This window comes from Haliotis asinina, chromosome 9 (assembly GCF_037392515.1).
Source record: "Haliotis asinina isolate JCU_RB_2024 chromosome 9, JCU_Hal_asi_v2, whole genome shotgun sequence".
NCBI classification, from domain to species: domain Eukaryota; kingdom Metazoa; phylum Mollusca; class Gastropoda; order Lepetellida; family Haliotidae; genus Haliotis; species Haliotis asinina.
In genome coordinates, this window is record NC_090288.1 from 45,447,785 (window position 1) to 45,474,257 (window position 26,473).

The following is a 26,473-nucleotide window of genomic DNA, read 5'->3' on the forward strand; positions in this document are numbered from 1 at the left end:
GGTGCGACGAAGCCGGTTACAACCACAACAAGCAAGATGGCTGATTCAGGTACTGTACATACGTTTTTTGTTCTTTGATAATGTTGATTCCGGCAGAAACAGTTCGTCTGGTACGTCAGTAAAGGGACGTGAAACTCTGGGATGAAATTGGAGCTCCGGAGCTAGTTTTGCAGTCTATCAGATAGGGATACGTTATTTCATTTGTGTCAACTCCAGAGAGGATGTGTTCTAGGAATAACAAATCTGCTTACAACCATTCGAGTTTTGTAGAGGTAGCTATTTCTAAATTGTTAGATAGTGGATGTATAGTAGAGGTATTTTCACCTGCCCATGCAATCAGTCCATTGTCAGTTTCAGTACAACAGTCGGGTAAAAAGTCTAATCTTAGATCTGAGACAGGTGAATTCACATGTTAGGAAACAATCCATGGTTTCTGAAGATCACAATTCGGCTTTACAGTCTATTTCTAAGTCAGGTTACATGTTCAAATTTGATTTGAAGCTGGGATATCATCATATTGACATTTGTGAGAAACAACATTGGGGGGGGGGGGGGGGGGGGGGGTTTCGTGGTATTTTGGTGGAAAAAATAGATATTTTCAATTTACTGTACTTCCCTTTGGGTTGACGTCGGCTCCGTATATTTTTACAAAAGTTCTCAAACCCTTAGTCAAATATTGGAGAGGCAGTGGGGTGAATATTGTGGTTTATCCTGCTTTCGGGTTTAGTCAGTCTTTCCTTTTGTCAAAAATATTCCGACTTTGTGAATGATACTTTGACAATGGCGGATTTTCTGTGTAACGTTGGAAAGTCAGTATGGCTGCCTACACAAAACATGGATTGGCGAGGTTTTAATTGGAATACTGAACAGGGCATTGCTTCTGTTCCCCAAAGAAAAATAGATAATATTGCACGTGACATTGAACAGTGTTTACAAAGATTTCATACATTTACAGCAAGATTGTTGGCCAAAATCACGGGTAAAATACTTAGCTTGACTTTCATTTTTGGAAATGTTTGCAGGATTATGACTCGACATTTGTATAAACAGATTGCAGAATGTAGGTCATGGGACAGATATTACTTCAGACAAGCGGAAGGTTGCGTGTCGGAATTGATATTATGGAAAAATAATCTGCAATGTCATTCATTTAATGTGGAATTCTTTGAAAAGTCTCATTCGTCGAGTTTGTCTATTTTTGAGGATGCGAGCGCTTTCGGATGTGGAGCTTTTATCCCACACTCAGACAAAAAGTTCTATATAGCATGGAATGAGGATGAATTTCAAAAGAGTTCGGCTTGGTATGAACTGAGGGCTATAGAGATGGCTCTGTGTAGTTTTGTTGATACAATAAAAGGAAAGTCAGTCAGGCTGTTTTCAGATAATCAAGCTGCCTGTCAAGTGGTTCAGCACGGTAGTACAGTATCAGAATTACAAAAGTTGGCGCTTGGCATCTTCATGTTCACTAGACAATATTGTAGTTGAATTCCAGTGGATTCCCAGAGAGAACAATACGATGGCGGACAGTTTGAGCAAGGCAGGAGATCAGGACGATTGGACAGTAGTCGATCACGTGTTTGCCGAGATAAATGGACTTTGGAGTCCGTTTACTCTAGACAGATTTGCAGATCATAAGAACAAAAAACTGGAACGGTTCAATTCTAGGTTCATGATTCCATCGACAGACGCGGTGGATTGTTTTACTCAAGATTGGTCACGTGACAATAACTGGGTTGTACCCCCTTTCAATCTAATATGTAAAACCATTGCTTTTGTTGAGTATAATACTTACACAGCTACTATTGTGGTACCGTTGTGGAAGTCTGCTTTATTTTGGCCGAGATTGTGCAACCGGGACGGTAGGAGCAAATCGGGTATTTCAGGTGTCTGGGAAATCAAAGGAAGAATCCTTTTTGTCAAAGGTGCAGCAAAAACTATATTTGATAGAAATTTCTCGGGATCGGCTTTAGCTATTAGATGTTTCTGATTTCTTTCAGATGTCTTTTCAATCGGTCTTTGGAAGGACAAGGAGGGGCTTAAACATCCCACTTTGATCAGTTTAGCGGAACAGTTACCAGATTTTGTGTTAGCGTCCAGAGCTAAAACTACTGTGAAACAGTATGAAAGTAGATTTTTGAAGTTTAAGGCTAGGTGTAATCAGTTCAGTATCAGCTGTATACCGGCCTCTGAATTTCATATAGCATTGTACTCATTATCCCTGAAGCAGAGTTGAAAGAATCCTACATATATTCAACAGTCTATTTACGCCATAGGTTGGGCACATAATTTAGCAGGCCTACCAAACCATGTCAATCACATTTTGTCAAGTCTGTGCTTGAATCTTCTCCGAGAACTCTGTGTACAAATCAGGCGAAAAGAGCCTATTACAGCAGATATTTTACAAAAGTTAAAAGATAAGTTTCCTGTTGACAGCTTGCATAATCTGAGAAATTTAACATTCTGTAGGCTTCCAAAGATTTTTGGAAGCAGCTAATTTAAGATATTCTGACATCAGCTTCCGGGAAGGTCAAAGCAAAACTGATAAATATCGAGATGACCATCATTTGGTGATTGCTGCGACTCAATCAGAAGTCTGCCCAGTTGGTATGATGAAGTCATAACTAGAACAATCCCTTAAAACGTACTGTGATGAATAATGATATCTTTAAATCAATGAATTATTGTAGAAAGTCAAACACCTATAAGTTAAGAGGTAGCAAGCCAGCCTCTTATACACGCATGCGAGAAATTATCTGAGTATGTTTGAGGCGGTTGGTCTTCCAGGAGACAAGATTTTGGGGTGCATAGTCTCAGGTCGGGAGGGGCGACTGAGGCGGCCAATGCTGGAGTGCCTGACAGGCTATTTAAACGCCATGGTCGGTGGCAGACAGAGACTGCAAAAGACTCTTGTGTGAAAGATGTTTTATTAGAAAGACTCAGTGTGTCGAAAAGCTTAGGAATCTGAATGTTATCTCCTGTTTCAGTAATAAACGATTTAAAAGATTTGTATTTTTCTTGTATTTGCCCGCTCTCTTAGATATTGACGGCGACAGGAACGTACCCAAATACAGAGTTCTGTGATCATTTGTAAATGTTTTATGTTCGGTTGAGTTTATCAGAACATTCATTCAAATATATTTTGAGTGAAATAAATACTTATTTATGTGCATGTATGATGATTAGTCGTTGGGAATTACAACGTGTTTCCTAGGCAACAAAAGTTTCAATACCTATCAGTGGTTATTAATCCGAACTGTCTTAAATATTGTCCCAGCTTCAAATTATTCCCCAAAGTCAACTAGTTGAAAAACTAAACACAAACGCTATCCTCATTAACCAAACTTATAAATATAATTGCAACCTACTGCAGTCAACAGGTCATACGTACCTTTTACAACTTTTCAGGAGAGTCAAAACAAAGCTAGTTATCTAAAATAGCTAAAGGAATGAAATGAGCTCCAGACATAACTGTATTGCTATAATGTAAACAAGTCGCAGTATGGGGAAAACCATATGCCTAACCCACGAGCAAAACAACCAACGTAAGGACATTTTCCAAATGAAAGTATAGCAGTTTCAGATATATATATATATATATATATATCTACTTACTTCGCATTCCAATAAACATTTAACCACATCTTGGTGTGCATGCGTTATCTGTGTTACGCAACCTAATCAGAACACTTTCGGACACAACGAACTGTCTGACATATTTCGAGATTTTATCATTCCGCAATTTATAATATCTTAACATGACTCATATGGGCCAATTGAGAACGGAGATAATTCCATCTAAATGGTTTTGTTTTGTCCAAATCCAACCCAAGTCTGACTTACATCGTCTTGCATGTATTCTTTCGGGTGAGCTGTTGACCTTTACATGTTTTTAACATCATCACGCTTTGACAGTGATTTATACATACATGGTAAATCAAACTCGTACAGTCAGTCCTGCTGTGCCAGATATTTTATGATCATGGACCAGATTTTGCTGCCATTATGCTTTAAAATGAAAGCAAGCAGTACCACAGATATTTCTGAGATTTTAGCGCATTGGTGCATTGATATATAGTGCATCACACCTGCTCTCAGCTATCTCCGTATAACACGTTTCTGACATTTGTTCCCTTGTTTCCGGATCCAGAGATGCGTACGGTTCTTCATGTGGAGTTTCTAACGCTTTGATTTTCATCTGGAGCCTGTAATGTAGAAAAATTAAACGTTACGTTTCATTTCCATGCGTCATGAAATGGCAAACACATTGAACAAAAGAGAATTCTTTAAACTAGATCGTCTACTTGAATTTGAATGGACTGACCTACATATGCCACACCAAGAAATAGGTACAGTTGATGAAAAACATAAAGTCGCCACATGAGGTGTTGTCGAGAATGAGGTTTTGAGTTCAAGTCAGTTGGAATGACAACCATACCATACTTTTTTTGTGTAGTCACAAGTCAGAACAAAAAGTACACATGCAAATATTCCAGGATAGAATAGGTTCACCGAAACCACTGATTTCAGAAACAATTGAAGAGGGTATGGGGTATTATTTGCTTTGTTATCTCACCGATTACGAGTCGGTATCACCCTATTTGTCATACGTGTTAACACATATCATGGTCGATTGCTCTCACTTATGAACCCTCAGTATTTCTGTAGGTAAATGGAATGACATATGAAACGAAACAAGCACTGTCACTAAGGTGACATAATGCCCCTCCGCATATTATCTAATCAAACTTAAAAAGAAATGAAAGTGAAGATCGTGGTTTAAGATGAAGTAAAATGGCAACAAAACATTTCTCTCGAATTCTCTTAATATCTTTCATTGTAGTTGTTAAAACACAAAAATATTTTGAAGAGCCACTTGGACCTTGACCAGTGTATGAAACTCTTAACAACAAACAATCGCCGTGACCTTGAAAATTAACTGAAGGTCACCAAAATTGACTGGGCCCTGCACCTTCCCTAGATAAAGTTTGGTGCTGAATATGAAGAAAATACAGTGAACGGTTCTTGAGATATCTTGCTGACAAGAACAACATGCAGTTTACATGGTGAAATCTTCAAAGTGTCGCCGTGACCTTGAAAATCATGTCACCTAGTCAACAAATCACCTGGTCCCTGCGCCTTCCCTAAAGCTTTGTGGTGAAAATGATGACAATATAGTGAACGGTTCTTTTACTGTAATAAACCTAGATACCAAATATGAAGAGAATCTAATCAGCAGTTCTTAAGATATTTCAATCCGTACGTACGTACGGAGCGACCGACCGAATTTAGCAAGATTCGTGCATATTACATTTAGGCATAAATCATAAGTTCTGTGTGTTTGTTTTACCAAAAAATGTTGTCTACGTTTGTAGTATTCAGAATATACAAGTAAACAGATTACTCAGCCCTAACGACGTTTCCTATATCACATTTGGTTTTTTTATCAAAAATTTCAGGATATTGCGTCACTACCGTTGCGAAATTTGCAAACAAATCCAATCCAGCTAACATAAAACGCTTCTAAAACGTTTTCTAGTTATTTGTCAGGTAAAACAGTTCGAGAGTCACATTCCCTCCCGGTTTCGCTCCGCCCTCTCCAGATGAAAGATAAGACTAGTGGCAGGCAGAGGTTTATTTTCCTTTGTGTCCACCTAAAAGCTTAACATAAAAATCACAGATATGATATATATATATATATATACCGATATTTATACCGATATAAATTTGGGCTTCCTGTTCTTATCTACGCAACCTAGAAAGAAGTATTTATACTTATTCCCCTAGAGTCATGTGACCTTGAGGGTGAGGTGGATGAGCCATGGTTGACGAGAGAAGCCGACACCCATGTCTCTTAGCTTACGTGCCATATATCAGTGACCAACTGTTTTGAAACTAAGATATTAGAATGGAGACTGGTTTATAAAGAGCAGATAATGTGTGTCACTTCAAATCCGGCTCCAAATTCCATGCCAAGTTCCATTTCATCACTCCAGTTCAAACTTCATTCCATACTTTACACAATGCTGTTTCTTCTGCTACCTATCTAATCTGCCGACACGTACTTGGTCACGTGAATACTCTTGCTTATCAGCGATGTACAGGAAATCAGGGGATAATTCTTCATTCGGGTCGTTGACTCCTGTTCGTTATTTTATCGCATGAACACTTCCCTAGCAATCTGACCATGACTCCTCACACCAATATAGCATGACTGATGAGTATTGAAATATTACATTTATCTCTTAAACGGGGCTAACAGCTCAAACATTCCTTTCATTTCTTATTTGCAAATAATGCTTACGTGACACTCTACTACTAAACATACTTGCACTCCAAATGCCAGATGTAAACAGATAAGTCAGTTTTCATTAAATAAAGAAAATGATAATGTTATGACATGGACAGAGCAATAATTGTCACGGTGTCACAATTACAGTACTTACGTTTTTTTAAATAATAGCCAGTTTTACATGTTTACTTTTAAAGCTAATTTAATGACATTGTTTGTCATATATTTCAGAAGTTTTCCAAAAAATGTAATAGGCAAAACATTTACTTTGTCTTAAAACAAACAGGTAAACACTACATGTCAGAGTAGTGATGTTGTCACGGTATATAATGCTACTACCGTGACGGCCCTATAGTTTTCTTCTTTGTCCCAGCAGTTACACCACACTTTCCTTACCGTAGAAAAAAACCCAAAACAAAACATACTTACATATGTTACGGTTCATAATTTGCCTTGACAAAAGGTATAAGATATCCCCTATGAACCAGCAAAATATAACAGTGACAAGTCTAAAATATTCAATAAAATGTATTGAGCAGACAAATAGTAAAATACAATGATTCACAGTAGAGGCTTCCAGTACAATGCAACTGAGTCAAATGTAAAGTAATGGACTACAAATATAATGTCAGCTTACCAAAGTCTTGTTTTTAAGTGAGAAACAGTTATGCTAAATGTTACACGGGAAGCGGTCTTGTATGCAGGTCAACAACGTTAACCAATAGGCAGAGAGATGTAAGTAGGCTGAATGATGACACAACTCCAGTTTAACTTCGAGTTGCAAGTCCGTGAGTGTGTGCGCGTGCGTGCGTGCGTGTGTGTACACGCTCACTGATTCTTGATCATTCCAGCAAATGGGGGAACGTCCGTGATCGGTCTCATGTTTACCAACAGTCAAAACACACACTCATAACTAGTTACATTAGTTGGATATTCAGGAAATAAGATTTATGTATACAATAATCCAAAATTAGGAATGAAACTGTGCTGAACGTAATTCCAAGGTGTAAATCTGAAAAGGGCCTGTGTGTAGGTCAAGGCACCTCGCGTGACCTTAGTACTCCCAGCGGCAAACAACGTACATTCGGTTCGGTCTTGTGAAGTCATATTTGGCGGTTGCGCAATTTGGAACCAGAACCGGTTCTTGAATATACAGGACCTATGGGGATTGTTGTTCAAATGTGAATGAGTGAGTATGCTTTTAACAATACTTTAGCTATGTCATGACCAGGGGCACCAGAAACAAACTCGACACATTGTACCGATGTGGGAAATCGAACCCGGGCTTTCGACCTGAAGAGAGAACTCTTTAACCACTAGGCTACCCCATCGCCCCTGTTCAAAATACATTTCTGTAAATGGCAACCATCAGCAACAATACAACAAAAAAGAATTCCAAAACATCTCAAATACATTAGATCGCCGATTTGTGTCCCGTATTGTAGCTCTCGACAGTAACAGAAAAGATTTTAGTAGCTCCATTCAATAAATGCAAACATTTGCAAGCAAAACTAAGCTGTTACTCACCTTCTGATGCACAGAGAAGCAACCAGCACAATGATGAATATGACAACCCCACATGTAATTGCAACTACTAACGTTGTGAGGAAAGAAGTATTGATGGCTGAAAATCCAATGTTGTTAAGTAAACTGATTTGCAAACATGTAAGGACGTTCCATGCAGAGTATGTCCAATGTTTAATGCACATTGTTGCATTAAAACGCTTTCATCTCGAGATGTTCAGAAAATCGTTTGTACAAGAAAACATCTCATTCATTTTTAGTTGACCTAATGCCTGTTTCTAATAAACAATAAATAATAAAAACCGTAAATATTGTCAACAATGGGTACAACATATGATTACATACCTGTAAGCTTGATTTTCACGGTGGGATTGTCAGGCTGTATCATTACATAAACTCATCCCCTTTTACGATTTTCATCACTTTTATAATGTCGTTGAAAATACTTTGTATCCATTGGCCATTCTGTACGTACATGTTTGGCAGTCGCTGAAGCCAGGAGTACATCCGCTAAAGCAGTACCCAGTGATCTTGTCACATACTTCCTTGCTGTCCAGACAGTGACATTGCTTATCACAGTTCTCACCGAACCAGCCATCACTGCATGCTATATTAAAGAGATGGTAATTATCCAGTCGTGGATGATAAACAGGTGTAGAAAATGAGATATTTTTCAAGGATATACAATTGGATACGCCTTCTTTGGAGTAGATTACTGACAAAATTCACAACTATGCATTTTCTCAGGCATTAATCGTACCTGTGATATCCTGATAAGGATTGTTTTGTATAACTATGAACTGACTGGCAAAAGAAAGTATACCAAATGTCGGAGTGGTCAGTTGTATAAACCATGATTTGGGGCCTATCACATGCACTAAGGGCATACAAGTTAGTGAGCGAACATGTTACACATGCAGTTTTGGAAAAGAAAGATCACCGTAGATAAGCCACGACTATCAGCAGCCGAAGGTGAGAGGGACCAGCTATGCACCAGATGGGGTTGACATCCGCCAACGTTGCACGAACCATCGAATGCCCCCGTGACAGCTGCAACGTTACAGACAGGCGGGCCAAGAAGTGGGAGAACGCGAGTAAGAAAACCAGCTGAAGACCGGCATTTCAGAAATCGTTTCCTGACGGTAACGTCATCAGGGTCGAATTCCCTTGATCACCGTGTCAGTCGATACATGGTTGCCAGACGTGTTCGGGCAGCAGGTATCAGAGCCTACAGACCCTCCAAAAGCGATATGCTGCCCTACACAGACGCGTGCGGAAACGCACTATCCCACCCCAGAATAGACAGCAACTTCAACAAGCCCTCCAGGACGAAGAGTGTCGCATACTACGTCACCTCTGACGTCTGACATCGTCGGCTAGAAGGAGGCTGCGGGCCTGTATTGATGCAAGGGGTGGACATACCGGATGCTACACTGCTGGTAATAAACATTAGTTGAGTGTAACTTAGTCCCTGCTTATCCTCAGTGTAATGGGAAACTGGGTTTCCGGTCCCCCAGTGCACTTGCGTGTTTCTCTAGTATGAATGTGATTTTTAGCTTAGGGTGACTGAAGATGTTGTTAACGCCACTGTTTAATGTTTGGGTTATCTGGATCAATGATAATGACCTCTTGAAAACCGAGTATACTTTCTTTTGTTGGTCAGTTTAGTTCTGTTGACTAAATATACGAGTACTCTTACTTTTACTGGCAATTCTGTGCAAATAATATGTACGCACGTGTTTGACAGTTTGCGCCGGTGAATCCAGAAGTGCATCCACCAGAGCAGTGTCCAGTGATCTTGTCACATACTTCCTTGCTATCTAGGCAGTGACATTGTTTGTCACAGTCGTCACCAAACCAGCCGTCGCTGCAAGCTGTATAATAAAAATGGTATTGGACACATAAATGCATTGAAATACACAATGAAAAAGTGTTGAAAGATCCACTCTTCCTCATTAGGGAGAGCATGTGCTGGTTCAGTTGGCCCTTACCTGTGAATAAGCTGATTATGTATAATTTGGTCTCTGACTTGCTTCTCAAGACTTATTCATTAACAGACCACTGCGATGAGTGGGAATATTCCTGACTGAGGCACAGAATAACAAGATTGCATTCCGACGTTGGGCCAGCGTCTGCAATACAATGTTGTTCCACAGAAAACGTCGAAGGACAATTGAACTTGAAATCCCCATGTATTAATTCTGCAATAATTCTGTAATAATTTAAAATTTATTTAAATGCACCCTATTCATCCCATTCTACTAATAATGTACCCACAGATAAGAATGCATGTAACGCTCATTCTGAGTTGGATCGATACAATTATTTCAAACTCGACGACCAAATTAACTTCAAATCCATGTGGCATTAATTCTGCTTGTCACAAATACTTTCTGTATTGAGAATCATAGATAATTTTTGAGACTGGGATTTTAGAGTGTATTTGCAGGAACATCCAACATATTACTCTTTGTAGGAATGTTTGTGTCGCCTTGGAAGAAGGCACAGTTGAGTAAATTAAGCTTATCTTAGGCAGCATCTCAGCTATATCATGACTAAGACAAGTATTAAATTCAATCCCGTCAACAACGTATATGTATAATCTACGAAAAGGAAGGTCAGTAGAAACCTCTAGAACATCATAGTTGATGCATTCTTGAGTTAATATTTTGGCTTTACAAGAGGAATTTCTTCTGTTACTTTTACCAAGCTCAAACAATTTACGCAATGACGTTTACATATAATGGATAATGCCATTTGGTGCCTTGTTGACATTATAGCTTATTTATAAAATGTGAATTTGTGAAAGTGGTTGGCAACAACTTAAAAAGAGAAGTTAGATGAACATAGGTATTAAGAGATTTTTTGTAGCTCTGGGTGGTATTGCTGATATTTTCGGTACATACCAAATATTTGAACCTCACACAAAGTGAGAAACTCCTGGGGTGTCCGTATGGTAACTGAGTTTCCTGATAGTGGCTGTCTGCAGGTGACGTCTATGACAGAATCAGGTCGTACAGCTGGTGACCAATCGTAGCAGGTCTGGTTGTCCACAAGGATCTCCATGCCGTTATTTCGATATGGTTCTGTACATATGTGGTGTACAAAGTCAGTGACTGGGAGTTGTTTAGGTGTTTGGTTTAGCGTAACGACGGCATATGTACTTAATTTGCAATTCTATTGAATTATTGGATGGTCTAGAAAACATCTGTTTCAAATCTTGCATCTATCATAATTCAGAAAATGTTGATATAGACGCTTCAATACTCACGTGTTTTGCGGAGATACAGTTTTAAGTGGTGAATTTTATAATGACCGCTTGAATTGAGAAATACTGTCCATGATGGAGTCGTGTCTCCAACGTCAGTATGAGCACATGGGCTGTCTCGGAGGTGATTGGAAACTATTCCATCCACCGCATAGTCCGCTGTCAGATTCAGTGGACGGGAAGTTTGATGCCGTTCAAAGAAGACGGAGGTCTGAGTTGCAGGTCTTTTCAGAGCAACGTTTTCTGACGAAACAATTCAAAACTGGATATATTCCAATTAATTAAATGACCAATATGACCACAGGGATAATTGCAGTTGCTTCCCTCAGCTAACATCGATGGTGGAAACTTTACTTTTACGTTTTCCAATGAATAAAATGTCTCGGTTACTCATAATTTTACAGCGACACGGTAACGCTTGCAATGTGTACAATGTCACAATGCAATCGTGGAATGTAGCTTGACTAGTCTGCTTTATCTGGATATACTGATTTGAACTTGCGACATTGGTATCGCTAATGTTCATCGTTAATCACAAATGATATTAAAATAATTGAGAGAGGGCATTTAATCCGAACCTAAACCACCATCAAAACGTTATCATCTGGTTTTTCTGGTAACATTTGCCTTAACGAAGGAGGATTAAATAGAACAGAGAGTCAGTTAGCCCTGTACAACCCCAACATGTAAAATCAGGACAATATGCAAAAACTAAGTTAAACGCAATGTGTAAAAACGTAACGCAAAACGTAAAAAACTAAAACAACATGTAAAACATTACCGCAGTATATACGAAATATGTCTTTAACACAAAACGTACAACACCTAACACAAACTGTAAAAGTAATTTTCAACTTAATGTACTAAAAATCAAGATATCCCAATGTTTCTGACAAAATAAACCGCATATTAGTTTTCCTTTTACCATATTTTACCTCGTTCAATATACATGAAACCAAAATCGCTACATATATGATTTACTTGCATAAAAAGTAGTTTTGGTTATGTCCATTATGATTGGGTTTCACTCTCTCAATCTTTCCATTCCGCTGTTGATAATCTGTGATTACCGATTTTTTTTAAAAAAGAAAAGGACTTACTTTATCCTTACGATCGGTTCATTGGATGTTGTTCAAACTTAGGACCTAACCGCTGATCTTGGAGACTGCGCCAATAGTTATGAATTATTAATGTGTATGAAACGACAATCGGCGGTTTAATGGAATACTGCAATGGTTCCTAAATACGCGAAGCTTGACACGCCATGCTTCAATTGCGGGTGGAAAACAACTTCAAATAAACCAAATGAGTATACAAAAGAAAATATTCAAATGTGTTCGTTTATTACATGACGTATTCTGATATAATGGTATAAATACAGACATCTGCAAAATATAATGGTAGTTCTGTTCCCTGGCTCTCCCACAGTCTCTTTCAACCAAATGCCAGGTATTCAACCCTAAGTCAAACATGTATCCAGTTTTCATCTACTAGGATTCGGATTCAACTGTCACAACCCTTACCGTACAAGAGAGGAAGGCTTCAAACGCTTTATGTTCCATGGCTCTCCCGTTGTCTCTCTGAGCCAAATGTCTGGTATTCAACCCTAAGTCAGGCGTTTATCCAGTTTTCATCTTCAACTAAGTTTAAGGATTTCACTTGCCACTACCCTTACCGCACAAGAGAGGAAGCCTTCATACGCCTACCTTTTTCCTGGTTCTCACGCTTTGTCTTTCTGAGCCAAATGCCTGGTATTCAACCGTAAGTCAGGCATTTATCCACTTTTCATTTTCAACTAAGTTTAGGATTTCACTTGCCACTACCCTTACCCCACAAGAGAGGAAGTCTTCAAGCACTATTAGTGTCAGGGATTTTGTATTAGAGGACAATATATATTTGACAGTTTGGTGTCAAGTGATGTGCAATTGGACCGAACCGACGGTTTACAGACTTCCTTGTCCCATAAGCATTAATCCCTCAGGCAGGTAGGCAGAGCTCATATTTTTCTAAAACCGGATTTGCTTGAAATGTATTCGCTATGAATGTGGGGCGCGGTGGGCGAGCTGGCTAAGGTGTCAGGCTAGTGATCCAGCGAGGTTGAGGTGTAAGGATCGAGCCCACCTGTGACCGGTATGTAAAAGCCTTGGCGTCAACATTGTGTGCAGACTCTTTCAGTGTTGTCACAACCCCTGGTGTACAGTACACAACCCTGTGCACTTAAAAGAACCCACGAATCCGTTGGTATATGACCAGATTGTGGCCACATGAATACGTGCCAACACCTAGTTGCGGGTACAGCAACGTGCAGTGAACTTGGTCAAAGTACTGTGACTATGTGTCCGAGTCCACCCAGCTGTGAATGGGTACCTCGTTAGGATGAGAGAGCCTCATTAAACTCGGTGCGCCAAGTGGCAGCAAGAGTTGTATACTCATCAGGGAGTTGAGATTGAAATACGATGTGCTGTTGAGATTGACATCCAGAGATCGAGGGACAAATACCAGCGCCTTAAGCATGCACTAGTGCGTGGATATGTGCGCTATATAAATATCCTATATCAGATCATATGAACACTTTCTGTCTCACTGTCCCTCTGCTCTTGAACACCTTCTCTCCCACTGTCCCATCGTCCTGGACAACCTTCGTGTCACACTGTCGACGTGAACTGTGCCACCTGTCTTTGCCCATTCCACCTATTCTACTCTTAAACTGATCAGTTGGATTTAGACTCATATAAGGTTTCCTTTCATTTGCAGGACATTACCCAAGATATCTCACTGAACTCACTGTATTGTTTACATACAAAATATCTGCCCTCCAAATATCATAAGATTCTTGATATACATCACAAGGTTGTTGATACAAACTATAGAACCAGGCGATCACCATATGTCCTGTGAGAGAGTGAATGAGGTTTAACATCCTCCCATCAATTGTTTAGCTATTCAAGACGTTATGTATGTCCAGATGTTTAGATAAACAATAGAATAACTGGTTCCATTTGCACGGATGTTTGATATAACGTCAGTTCATCACGTGAATGTCACAGAATACACAGCGAATGGCACTCTATATAAATAAATGGTGAATTATTATTTCTTGCTTTGTGATTTTGCAGTTCATTGATCATGGCATTGACATTATTGATAGATTCCGTTTTTTGAAACCTTAAACAGCGAATCCTGTTCCCCGTTTACATCCATATTCCATATCACTTAATTTGCATCAAATGCAATAACATTATTTCATTAAATTTGATCGATCAACATCGGGATCCAATCTGAAATGTCTCTTGTATTACTCGATTTCATGGGCAGCAATACCATCTGTGACTTGACTGAAGGAAATCAGATATGATTGGAAAGGAAATACCCGAATCTTTGCGATGCCGCTTGAACGTCCATTATACCTAAAACTGCACCGACAGATTTATACTTACACAGTAATTTTCACATTTTGGAGGAAGATCATGTATGTAGATTATGATAACTATGATGTTTTCTCTAAAATGTATTCAAAGTGTTTCTGAAACAAAGTAGCAACTCTCTCATAATTCCTTTGGGATGGTGTAATTTTTTTATCAGGATTTGTGTGTCTACCAAGAAAAGTAGCTTATACATTAGTTTCATGAAAAGAAAAAGAACAAATAGGACAGTAGTACAAATGTGAACACAAAACAGGTCTACTTAACATAAATAATGAATAGAAAATTTTTATAAATGCAAAAAAAAATTGATATTTACTGAATTTCAAGTCAAGCCCTTACTATCGTACCAATTCTCATGAATAACTGAGATGTCGCACAAACACGTTGTTTGGACAAACAGGCTTACGGACGAACCGTAATTGTATATCAACAGTTTTGCTCTATGTGCACGTTGTAGGATGAAAAAGAGACCCAAAGGTAAAACTTCCTTCAACAGGACATAATGAATACAACCCGTATGACCATTTATGTAATCACATTTCATGTAATATATTGTTTTTAAAAAACCAAAACGAAATAAAACCAAAAATAGCAAACGGTACGTTAACGTGTGTCTCCCATGTAGGTCATTTTCTGTGCTGCATATGTTTAAAATCGTAGAAAACTCCTCAAAATTCGAAAATATGTGAAAATAGAATAGGGAAGTGAAAATCAATGTGTTGTAAGATGACAAAATGGATTAACTGATGAGGGAAACATCAATGCTCACGTTTCTGGCAAGTCGGACCGAACCATCCCTTGATACAACCGCCATGTTGGTGACACGTGGTTGACAGAGATGCTCTGCTTGAACTTGCATTGTAGCAATGGCTTTCTCCAACTACAATAGCAAAAATGTTACTCTTCAAACACAAGATACAAAATGAGTTATTTCCCCTTCCGTGAAAATTAAGAATCTACAGTACAGTACAGTTCACATCATTTTAATATTGTTGAATCGTATCACGTAGCAAAGGTCAGAAATCAACATGTGTGGTTTCATCTTGGCAGCACTGGGGCAATAATGTTTTTGACATTCAATACTGTGTTCCACAGTAGATATTGCTCGATATCTGTCAGGAGATATTGTTTCGATAGTAGACTGTGTACCATGCACTGACCTCATCCATTATATGAGATCGCAATGCTTTGGCCTTTCAGTTACACAATGCTATGACATCATAAACTTGATGACGTCACAATACTATAAATCGCTGATCTGTAAATCTAACTTCAGTACACTGTTCAGAGATATACATTGTAATTTGAAAACTAATGACGAGTGATTTTTAACTCTCACTGATAATTATACACAAATGTGCTCGCAAGATTATACTTTTTGTAACTTATCGACTCGTGTTGATATCCGTAACTGATATCCGTAGACATTTGGATGAGACTCTGTATGTATGCAAAGCGTAATACTTTATCAACATCACAATGGCATATGTAGTGTATTTATTTAACTGAGATATATAAGTTAAGAGAAAGATGACAGAGGTGCCACATTCGTTACACATTCTGTACGTATGAAGGATATATCGTTCCTCGAAAGAAATGTTGCATCTAAGTAATGTTGCATTGTATATCATTATATCTTGCGCAATGTATGATGCGTTTTTGTATCTTAGCACTACGGGCTGTGAGGCCTCAATTATGAAATGAACGAGTCACTTGTAACTTGCAATACATATTGCAAAACGCCGACACATATCACAATAAATTGCCCTGCTAATGTTTTGGCAATACCCAACCCTAGTAGGTCAGTAGCAGTGACGTCAACCACTTTGAATTTACCCGTGTGAATCGTCACGTGAGGACGTTAAATAATACTTTTTATGGCATATCTCATCAATGTCTTTAGTTTTAATGTTCAACTCTATAATTGCTCCACCAAGAATATTTCGCTATGTGTTTGAGTCTTAAGAAATATTTGCAGCAGCATGCATTTTCAACTGCTATTTCATGCTATTTGTAGACACATTTCAAAGAGGACCGGGGCCTTTAATCAAACCACAAAACGTATGATACATTACACACTGCAACTACCTAATTATTGGCAGAGAATAGGTTTTACTTGGAGAGTTAGCTTGGCCAATCAGTTGAGCTTGTCATGGCTTGGGTTTGTTCAGGGCTTGAGGGACACATGACCTATATTTTAACTAGTCTACTGATAAATATACATGTACATATACAGACTAGAAAACACTAAAATAATAACATCGTTATGTACAACGTTGCATCTGCCACACTTAATAATACAAAGAATTTAATGCATGTGCGAAATGAAATAATATTGTATCTCACCAACTGCTGTGGACAGCATGAACAGCGAAAGCACAAAGAGCAGCCACATTGCTTCAGTCCTTGTTGAGCCTACATGGACGAGAAACAAATACTTCAATTGCAGAATCTAAATCTTGTTACAACGTACGAAGTTACGAACCGTATTCACTTTTAGCCCTGTGCAATAAAGAAGTTGTAATCCAACATTATTTTTGATCCACCATCTTCCAGAAGGCCGACCAAAAAAATTCGATATGCATGTAGCTGCTTGTTACTGTCACGTGAGGACATTAAATAATACTTTTTTACGGCATATCCTGCTGCTACATTGTCTTTAGCTTTAATGTTTAGATCCTTAATTGCTGCACCAAGTATAAATGTGCCTGAGTCTTAAGAAATATTTGCAGCAGCATGTATTATTAACGGTTATTTCATGTTATTTGTAGACACATTTCAAGGGGGACTGGGACGTTTAATTAAACCACAAAACGTATGATACATAACAGACTGCAACTGCTTAATTATTAGTATGCAATTTACATCGCTGTCAGAGGTTAAAGGAGTGAGTTTGGCTTCACGCCAGTTTCAGCAATGTTTCAGCAATATCAGTGCGGAGGAGACCAGAAGTTTGTATTGCACGCTGTAAGGTCTTTTGCGTGACGAACGAACGCTTTAACTACAAGAGTACCCCATCACTTCATTGTCAGGTAAACTTTACGTATCACTGAAGATCCGAGCGAACGTTTGGTTTTCAGCTACTTATGCCTTGTACGTGGAGACTAACATAAATTCCGACAATGAAATATATAGTAAGATCTAATGATCCAAATCGTTCGTCTGTTTTGTATGTGGTTTTGTCTAGTTATTTCTAGTCGTGACCATTAAGATGATTACATTTGGGCAACCAGTGCATTAACAGCGGCCATATATGTCTTTTACCAGAAAACGCGAATATCTCTTTATCTAGCCATTGGAAATTTTACTTTGATGATGTGCGAAACTCAAAAATCAATTTATGTAAACTGATCAGAAACAAACTGGAGGAGGCAGAGGGAAAATATTAATCAGATTTCTGGTATCAAATCTTCCATGTTCTTACTCAGGATGATGCCTGAACAAACCGTTCTGTCTTGTCGATGCTGAAACTCATGGGGATATGTCCAAGATTGAAAAGCACAGGTACTTGGTGATCATATGCAGATGAGGTTTATCCCAGACTGATGTAATCCATCCAAATATCCTCTGGTGAAGAGACCATTATTCGTTCACTTTTATCCATTGTCACTATAGTATTGTCTACTATCGTATTCATTTTCCCAGGAATATGCTGGGCTTCAATTCTGCAGCTGCAGATCACCAAGGTAACAACTGTGTAGAATCATGCATCAGTCCATCCGATCTGATTGTTACCTGTCTCTTTATGCCAAAGTTGTGCTGTCTGTGGTCACCAGGCTCGATGATTTGGGAACATGGTCGATTACGTAAGAGACTTATATCCCATCATGGATTAGCTGATGTGGAATCTCCCTTGGTTGAATTCCTAACATAATGGTTACTGTTAGTCTGTCCATGCCCGTTCCCCATCCCAATTCTATTGTTTACCAAGTAATAAGTTCTTTCTTTCACTTTTAACAGAAGTTTTAACGTGGCGGGGGTCATCAGAAATTGACGTCACACAAGTAAGAAACCGAAATGGGCGTGACTAGTGAATGCTTTGACCACCTGCCTACCCAACCTCCCCTCCCGTTTTTAAGGAGGTGATGTTCGTGTTATCATGTGTTGAAAACCCATGAGGTTCCCCAAACTCTTACATCAATGGCAACACATCGTCAGCTTAGGAGAGAAAGGTACTTATTCCTCCAACATTGATGTTTATACTGACGTCTTCCATGTTTGCAGGTGTTGAAGCTGAAATGTTTCATTGTGGCACTAAGTGTATTGGAGCCATATCACTTTTCTTGACGATTACATTCCCCACCGAACCATTGTGGTGGAGCCAATCTGATGCTTGGTTAAATTGCCCTATCACGTTCAAGCGATGTCAACCAAGTCAGCTCTCGACAAAAAGGGCTTGCTAGGAGTACACAGCGCATTAGGAGCATCATCCGCACAGGATATATCATGATCTGAGGTGTAGTGATAATGATAATGATATGTTTCCGCAGCTTCCGTCCTTAAGTCCTTAAACCCTTAAACCATGCATCTTACATTTAATGTTGCAGCTGGTGACCCTCTGCACCAAATGGCAGTAGACACGGGTCTTTCCATCCTGTCTGTAGATTATTTTATGAATACTGTACGAAACGTATTTGACATCAAGTGACACAAAGGTTACTGACCCCTTTTTGATGGATAGTTTCCCGATTCATAAAGACACAGGTGAGTAATATAATGTTCCCAAACAGTGTTTGGAAATTAATTTTCGGCTCAATCGCCAGATTTTGACAGTACTGCTCGTTACTTTGAATGGAAGCTGTTCATAGTGATATTCTCACTGATAGTGATGGCGTGTGGTGTGTGGTGGTGTTTGTTGGTGTTTGTTGGTGTGTGATGGTGGTGTGGTGGTGGTGTGGTGGTGGTGATGTGGTGGTAGTGGAGGTGTTTGGTGGTGTGTGGTGATGGTGGTGATGGTGTGTGATGGTAGTGGTGATGGTGTGTGATGGTAGTGGTGATTGCTTTGTGGTTGTGGTGAGTGGTGGTGCGTGATAGTGTTGTGTGGTGCCGGTGTGTGGTGGTGCAGCGGTGGTGGTGTGTTGTGGTGGTGATGGTGTGTGGTTGTGTGTGGTGGTGGTTGTGCTGATAGTGGTGAGTTGGTGTTAGTGTGTTGTGGTGTGATCTTGTGTGGTGGTGGCGATAGTGGTATGGGGTGCCGGTGTGTGGTGCTGGTGTGGTGGTGGTGTGGTAGTGATGATGTGGTGGTAGTGGTTGTGTTTGTTGGTGTGTGATGGTGGTAGTGGTGGTTGAATTTTAATTGCCCACGAAGTATTAAATTGTGTGTGGTTTGTGGTGGAGGTGGTGTCCTGGTGTTGGTGGTGTGTAGTGGTGGTGATGTAGTGGTGGTGTGTGGTGGTGTGGTGTGTGTGGCTGTGGTACTGTGTTATGGTGGTGGTATGCGGTGGTGGTGATAATGTTTGGTGGTGGTGGTGATGGTGTGTGGTGGTATGTGGTTGTGTCTGCTGGTGGTGGTGCTGATGTTTGTACGATGGTGGTAATGTGTTGTGGTGATGGTCTTTGGTGGTGCTGATGGTTGTGTGTGGTGGCGGTGTGTGGTTGTAGTGTACTGGTGGTGGTGGTGTACTGGTGTTGTGTAGTGGTGGTGGTATGGTGGTGGTGTACTGGTGTTGTGTAGTGGTGGTGGTGTGTAGTGGTGGTGGTGGTGTGGTGGTGATGGTGTGCTGGTGGTGGTGGTGTGGCGGTGTGGCGGTGATGGGGTGCTGGTGGTGTGGTATGTGGTGGTGTGGTATGTGGTGGTGATGGTGTGTGGTGGAGTGGTGGGTGGTTTTGTTAATGTGTGGTTGTGTGTGATGGTAGGGTGGTTTTGTGAGGTGGACTTGTGTTGTGGTGGTGGTGGGGTGGAGGTGATGTGGTGATGGTGTGTAGTGATGTTTTGGTGTGGTGGTGGTGGTGTGTAGTGGTGGTTGTGGGCAATGTGTTGGTGGTTGTGTGTTGGTAGAGTTGTGTGTTGGTGATGGTGTGTGTTTGTGTTGTGTAGTGTTGGTGGTTGTGTGTTGGTAGTCGTGTGTGGTGGTGATGTGGTGGTGATGTGTAGTTGAAGTGGTGGTGTGTAGTGTTGGTGATGTGTGGTTATGGTGGTGTGCGATGGTGTATGGTGGTGTTGGTGTGTGGATTTGATTCCTGTGGTGGCATGTGGTGGTGGTGTGTGGTGGTGGTGGTGTGTGGTGGTGGTGTGTTGTGGTGATGATGTTAGGTGATTGTGCTGTGTGGTGGTGTTGCTGATGGTGGTGTGCTGGTGTTAGTGTGTTGTGGTGGTGGTATGGTATGTGGTGGTGATGGTGTGTGGTGGAGTGGAGTGTGGTTTTGGTAATGTATGGTTGTGTGTGATGGTGGTGTGAGGTGGTCTTGTGTGGTGGTGTGCTGTGGTGGAGGTGATGTGGTGGTGTGGTGGTGGTGGTGTGTAGTGGTTTGTCATGGTAATGTTGATGTGGTGGCGGTGTGTAGTGTTGGTGGTGTGTGGTGGTGGTAGTGGTGTGTGATGGTGTGTGGTGGTGTTTGTGTTCTGGTTTTGATTTGTGTGGTGGTGGCGTGTGGTGGTGGCGTGTGGTGGTGGTGTGTGGTGTGTGGTGGTGGTGTGTGGTGTGTGGTGGTGGTGTGTGGTGGTGGTGTGCGGTGGTGGTGTGTGGTGGTGGTGTGTGGTGGCGTGTGGTGGTGGTGTGTGATGGCGTGTGGTGGTGGTGTGTGGTGGTGGTGTGTGGTGTGTGGTGGTGGTGTGTGGTGGTGGTGTGTGGTGTGTGGTGGTGGTGTGCGGTGGTGGTGTGTGGTGGCGTGTGGTGGTGGTGTGTGGTGGCGTGTGGTGGTGGTGTGTGGTGGTGGCGTGTGGTGGCGTGTGGTGGTGGTGTGTGGTGGCGTGTGGTGGTGGTGTGTGGTGGTGGTGTGTGGTGGTGTGTGGTGGTGGTGTGTGGTGGCGTGTGGTGGTGGTGTGTGGTGGCGTGTGGTGGTGGTGTGTTGTGGCGTGTGGTGGTGGTGTGTGGTGGCGTGTGGTGGTGGTGTGTGGTGGTGGTGTGTGGTGGCGTGTGGTGGTGGTGTGTGGTGGCGTGTGGTGGTGGTGTGTGGTGGTGGTGTGTGGTGGCGTGTGGTGGTGGTGTGTGGTGGCGTGTGGTGGTGGTGTGTGGTGGCGTGTGGTGGTGGTGTGTGGTGGCGTGTGGTGGTGGTGTGTGGTGGTGGTATGTGGATGCTCATTACTATGTCTACATAAATGGCGAACTGTGAATTTGAGAGCAACATGAAGTCAGAAACGGATTCAGGCTTTGGGATTCGAATCCAGAATCTGAATATGTTTATTTTCCAAATTTGAGTCACATTCTGGAAACTGCAAATACACATATTCCTGAAAATCAGAGTGTAACTGCTTGACTATTCATGGATTACGCAACAATTACATATTTGAAGATGGGCTTTAAAACTACCCAAGACGTATGCTATACAACGAGGCCTTTTTACAGCTTGAAGGTACCATAAAAGTAACATACTCACCTACAAGTGCCGTTGACTGATACCTGTGATACGACGAGATAGACATTAAATGACAAATACCTCTATATACGTTGTCATGGTCACGAAGAGATTTGGTTTTAACAAAACTATCTACTGCAGTGGTGCTGTTAGCTTACAAGGAAGTATATCTGTTGCTTATGAGAATGTTCATCCGGACTGATTTCATCGTTTGACAGGTTCCGGCTCAACACTGACCCATATGCTGAGATGGTCTGAGTTCAGTTTTGACCCTCTGTTCAATTGTAGTTAAATTTTGTCATGGTGTGTTAGCTTGGTGGGGGAGAAAAGACCCTACTCTTGTCTCAGTATAGTGGAACGTGTGAGAACGGGTTTGGTGCCAAGAAACCTTGAAAAAATCATGGTGAATTTGAGGTCCGAACCCATAACCGTTTGGAGTGTTATTTGCTAATGGTTGCCACTCTGCAGTACGAACTGTTCCGTCAATGTTTCATCTTTTTTATTTGTGTTTCATATTTTTCATGGTGATCATGTGACTTGGTTCTGCCTATGTTTGTGTCGCCGTTACCACCATTGAGACAGAATACGTAAACGTTTAACCTTAAACCTTACATCTTCAGAAACAATTATTCATTTACACATACTTACGACATAGTCGATGTCGTAAAATGGACTTACGATGAACATGTGACGATTATGGAAAAGCATTTTAACCTGACTGGCTTGTTTGGAGTAGTATTGTATAGAGAATATGTAGGTATATTTTTCAAATTTCTTTCAACATTCGACCACAGCCGTTTCACACATTGTTCATTACTGGTGACTGCGCCACTCTCACGAAGTCGATCCAATCCCTGACCGTCGCTTACGGAAAGATGTTATCATGTGGCTCTTCTTTCTACCCAGCCCTGAGCTGATACAAAGGGTGTGTGTCTGTGCGTGTGTGCATGTGTGCATGTGTGCGAAAGCTATTCTATTTATTCATCCTAACTGAGAATAAGACAGAAACGTCTTCCTGTTACACGGACGTTACAACATTATTGATTAGGTCAGTAAATCATAAACCTAAATTATAAGTATCATATCTGGGCTTCGTGTCGGAAATTAATCCACACAATCGAAGCGCAACGTGCATAGTAATATTGCAATGTCTCAACGTCTCAACACTGACACATAACCAGCACATGGACACCATCGATTTATGCAAGTATGGTACCAGTACATGACGTCCTTGAAAGAAACAAGCTATCAGGTTAAGTACTATTTGAAAGCGATCCTCCTCAGTATCACAGACAGCCTCATTGGCCCGTCATGACTCTAGGTCCGGTTCGAATCCAAACATATTTACATTCTGTTTAACAAAAGAATCTTGTCCCCATTTCGGTTTTGCAATGGCTGTCAGATAAATGACTGTAGATGACAATCTTTTTTTCAAATCTATCTTTTTTATGCATTTGTCAAATAAATAAAACGAAATGTGTTTCAACTGTGGCATTGTCCTTTTGTACTTTTCCTTATGAGATATTTTATACCAGGAAGATCCCCCTATGGCATGTATAGGACGCACACTGAACAACAACGTACCTCCCCGAGATTCTATCTAAATATTTTAATGACACAAGCCAGTAAAAAAGATGTGATAAAAGCGAAATAAATCGATTTGAGATCAGCTTTAGTTTTAGTTTTAGATCACACATTTTTGGGTATTGGATGCATGCCCTTACCCTTTGCTTCACAATGAACTTGTTTGTGGCAACATGTGTGTAGCAATCCTGGAGCACAATATTGTCAGATTACTTAACACGCATAGTTGAGATGAGTTGTACATTGACTGGTTTGTCAATGTAGGTTTAGTTGGAGCAATTTACACGTTATATTTCAGTCTTTACTTTAATCCAACTGTGTGCCTATTAATGGAGGTTAACTTAACAAGAATTTGTTATTCGATAATCGGGCTTTGTATGCTTATATATATACACGATAGACGACACACGCCTGTTGGGAAATTGTTTTCCAAAAGATAGCGTAAATAATTTGGAAGAGTCGGATTGCAACTCACCAATAAATAAACATTGTTTACGTTCTTTTTTGCTTTAAAAAACACGATCACACAACTCTTTTGAACGTCAGTTTAATGGTTTTGAGCCTTAACTTTGGTGTGATTCGACTATTTCAAGTGAAACAACGTTTCGATAAAATGTGTCGTGTTTTGGACCCATCCATTATTTCTCGTTTGTCTGACAGTTTATATTGCATGCCTGCAATTTTGGGTGATCTGTCGCAAATTGTGTTTTGGAAGTTATTTTATTATCCTACCTATGTTTCCGTTTTAAGGAAGTCACCTACATAATATTATCTCACCAAAACAAATCCGTAAACGTACATTCATTGGTTGTCAGCGGTGGTTTCTGCGCGTTGCTGACATCACCCATGGCTACTATGTAAATATGAAATGAGAACAGTGTATAATTTCTAAAATGTCACCCTTATAATCCTGTTCTGTGTGCATGGGATGAAAGCACTGAGCAAAAAAACAAAAGAAAAGAAAAACATTCGGAAGCTTTAATACACGTTTACGTTCGAAAGTGTCAAGCTGCATGGAAATGACCAGGTGTAAAAGAGGTCTGCAATGTGCGCTAAATGCGGGTGCAGTTCTGGGACCGATCGCGCTTCACCACTGGAGCGAGCGGAGGATAGGTACATCCGGGTGCCTTATTTTCGGAATCGAACTCTTCCTGCAAGTGCAAGTGCCTAATTCAGATGAGAATCTCGACGCAAACCGTTCGTAATCGTTGAACTTAGAGCCATAAAACACTATTTCTTTAACCTGTGCTGCGACGACTACATCGACTTCGACCGGTCCAGCGGTGCAATAATGGTTAGATTCTGGAATCTCCCAAACTGGCCCCGTGTATATTTTAGTGATGAATCATGTTTTCACTTCAGTGCCTTGACGGAAAGACAGGTGCTTTTCGACGTCGAAATGAACGTTGAAGGAATTGCACACAACATATGCCGCTGTGAGGCAGAACATTACAATGCTTGTTTCGCCTTCCAAATCGCCCGACCTCAACTCCATCGAGCATTTGTGGGATGACCTCTGCCAACGTGCACATGAATGGACGTCAGTCCATGCCTGGACTCATTGGGGCACAGATAGTGAAGACAACTGGTAATGGACTCCTTCGCTTGGTGACATTTTGTATAAGCTACATATGTTAACAGACAACTGACCTGTGTTACTCTGAAATATGGCTGATCCACAAATAAAAGCACCTTTGCGTTTCCTTGAGTGGTGAGTATATATATTTTATGCTACAAGACACCCTTCCATCAGGCACCCAGTCACAAAGGTAATTTTTGAACAAAATCACTAACATCAGGTAAGGCCACATGTGTCATCTGTGCATCGTAGCGGGACCAAACTCATAGGAATCCTCAGTAGTTAAGCTGCGAAATGACCTGATGACCTCTCCGCCACCAGCGTTGATTAACGTAAACTGTGACCAAGACTGTACCGAGACCACGCACCACAAGAATTAAAACCCTGCTAAATGCCCCTATGACATGAAAACTCTCCCCAATATAAAATTTATTTACTTGTGACTATGATTATTTCTTTATTCGGCACATCAAATGATTCTTTGAAAATATTCAATTTTCAGATGTGAGGACAGAGTTCTGTTACGACACCTACATGTATTGCGAGCATAGTTGTTGTGAGAGTACTTGTTGTAAAAACATGTAAGTATTGCACTTTGGACTGGTGGCTGCAGTATGTTTCCATAACCCAGTCGTGTTGGTGGAAATACCAAATGACAATGTGAGGTCAACCCAGTTGTAGAGTACTGATTCTACCTCGACGATCTGACTGGCCTCAATGTCATTTCAAACTGTTTACAGGGATACTTCAGAATAGAGTGAGTGAATTTTGTTTACGCCGCATTTAGCCATGTTCCAGCAATATCACGGCGAGAGACACCAGAAATAGGCTTCAGAGTGAGATTATCCGTCCTCCGGATATATCACTGAATGACTAAACAAATATTTCAGGACACATCGATAGTCATTCACCGGTTAGGCGAAACACCCACGTGTGAACATTACCGGCAAAGATGAAGGTTTCCCTGGTCAACTGCCCCTGTACAATCCGTATAGCAGACCCACGTACTGTTCTTAATGTGCGTACCACATGCAATGTTGGTTTGAATCTGACCGAGACCCGTGAAGGTCCCGGGGTAGAATACGCCTTCAGCAACACATGATTGCTATAAAAGGCGACTAACGGGATCGGGTGATCAGGCTCGTTGACTTAGTTGACATTTGTGCTTAGTTTCCATTTGTGCAGATCGATGCTCATACTGTTCATCCCTGGATTATTTACAGACCGCCGCCATATAGCTGAAATATTGCCGAGTGCGGCGTAAAACTAAACTCACTCACTCATTGAAT

At 40.7% G+C, this 26,473-nt stretch overlaps 1 protein-coding gene across 1 annotated transcript in view; it reads right to left on the reverse strand.

Moving 5' to 3' along the window:
- The window catches only part of LOC137297280 (uncharacterized), a 32,397-nt gene extending 10,325 nt beyond the window's left edge, over nucleotides 1-22,072 (reverse strand). Inside the window, exons 1-9 of the mRNA XM_067829293.1 lie at nucleotides 22,043-22,072; nucleotides 16,853-16,921; nucleotides 15,276-15,386; nucleotides 11,085-11,324; nucleotides 10,720-10,899; nucleotides 9,550-9,687; nucleotides 8,258-8,420; nucleotides 7,817-7,903; nucleotides 4,086-4,202 (exon numbers count right to left, since the gene is read on the reverse strand). Of these exons, the coding sequence (XP_067685394.1) occupies nucleotides 4,086-4,202; nucleotides 7,817-7,903; nucleotides 8,258-8,420; nucleotides 9,550-9,687; nucleotides 10,720-10,899; nucleotides 11,085-11,324; nucleotides 15,276-15,386; nucleotides 16,853-16,901 (1,085 nt within the window). The 5' untranslated portion in view covers nucleotides 16,902-16,921; nucleotides 22,043-22,072. The remainder of the gene's footprint in view (nucleotides 1-4,085; nucleotides 4,203-7,816; nucleotides 7,904-8,257; nucleotides 8,421-9,549; nucleotides 9,688-10,719; nucleotides 10,900-11,084; nucleotides 11,325-15,275; nucleotides 15,387-16,852; nucleotides 16,922-22,042) is intronic.
- Nucleotides 22,073-26,473: the final 4,401 nt, after the last annotated feature.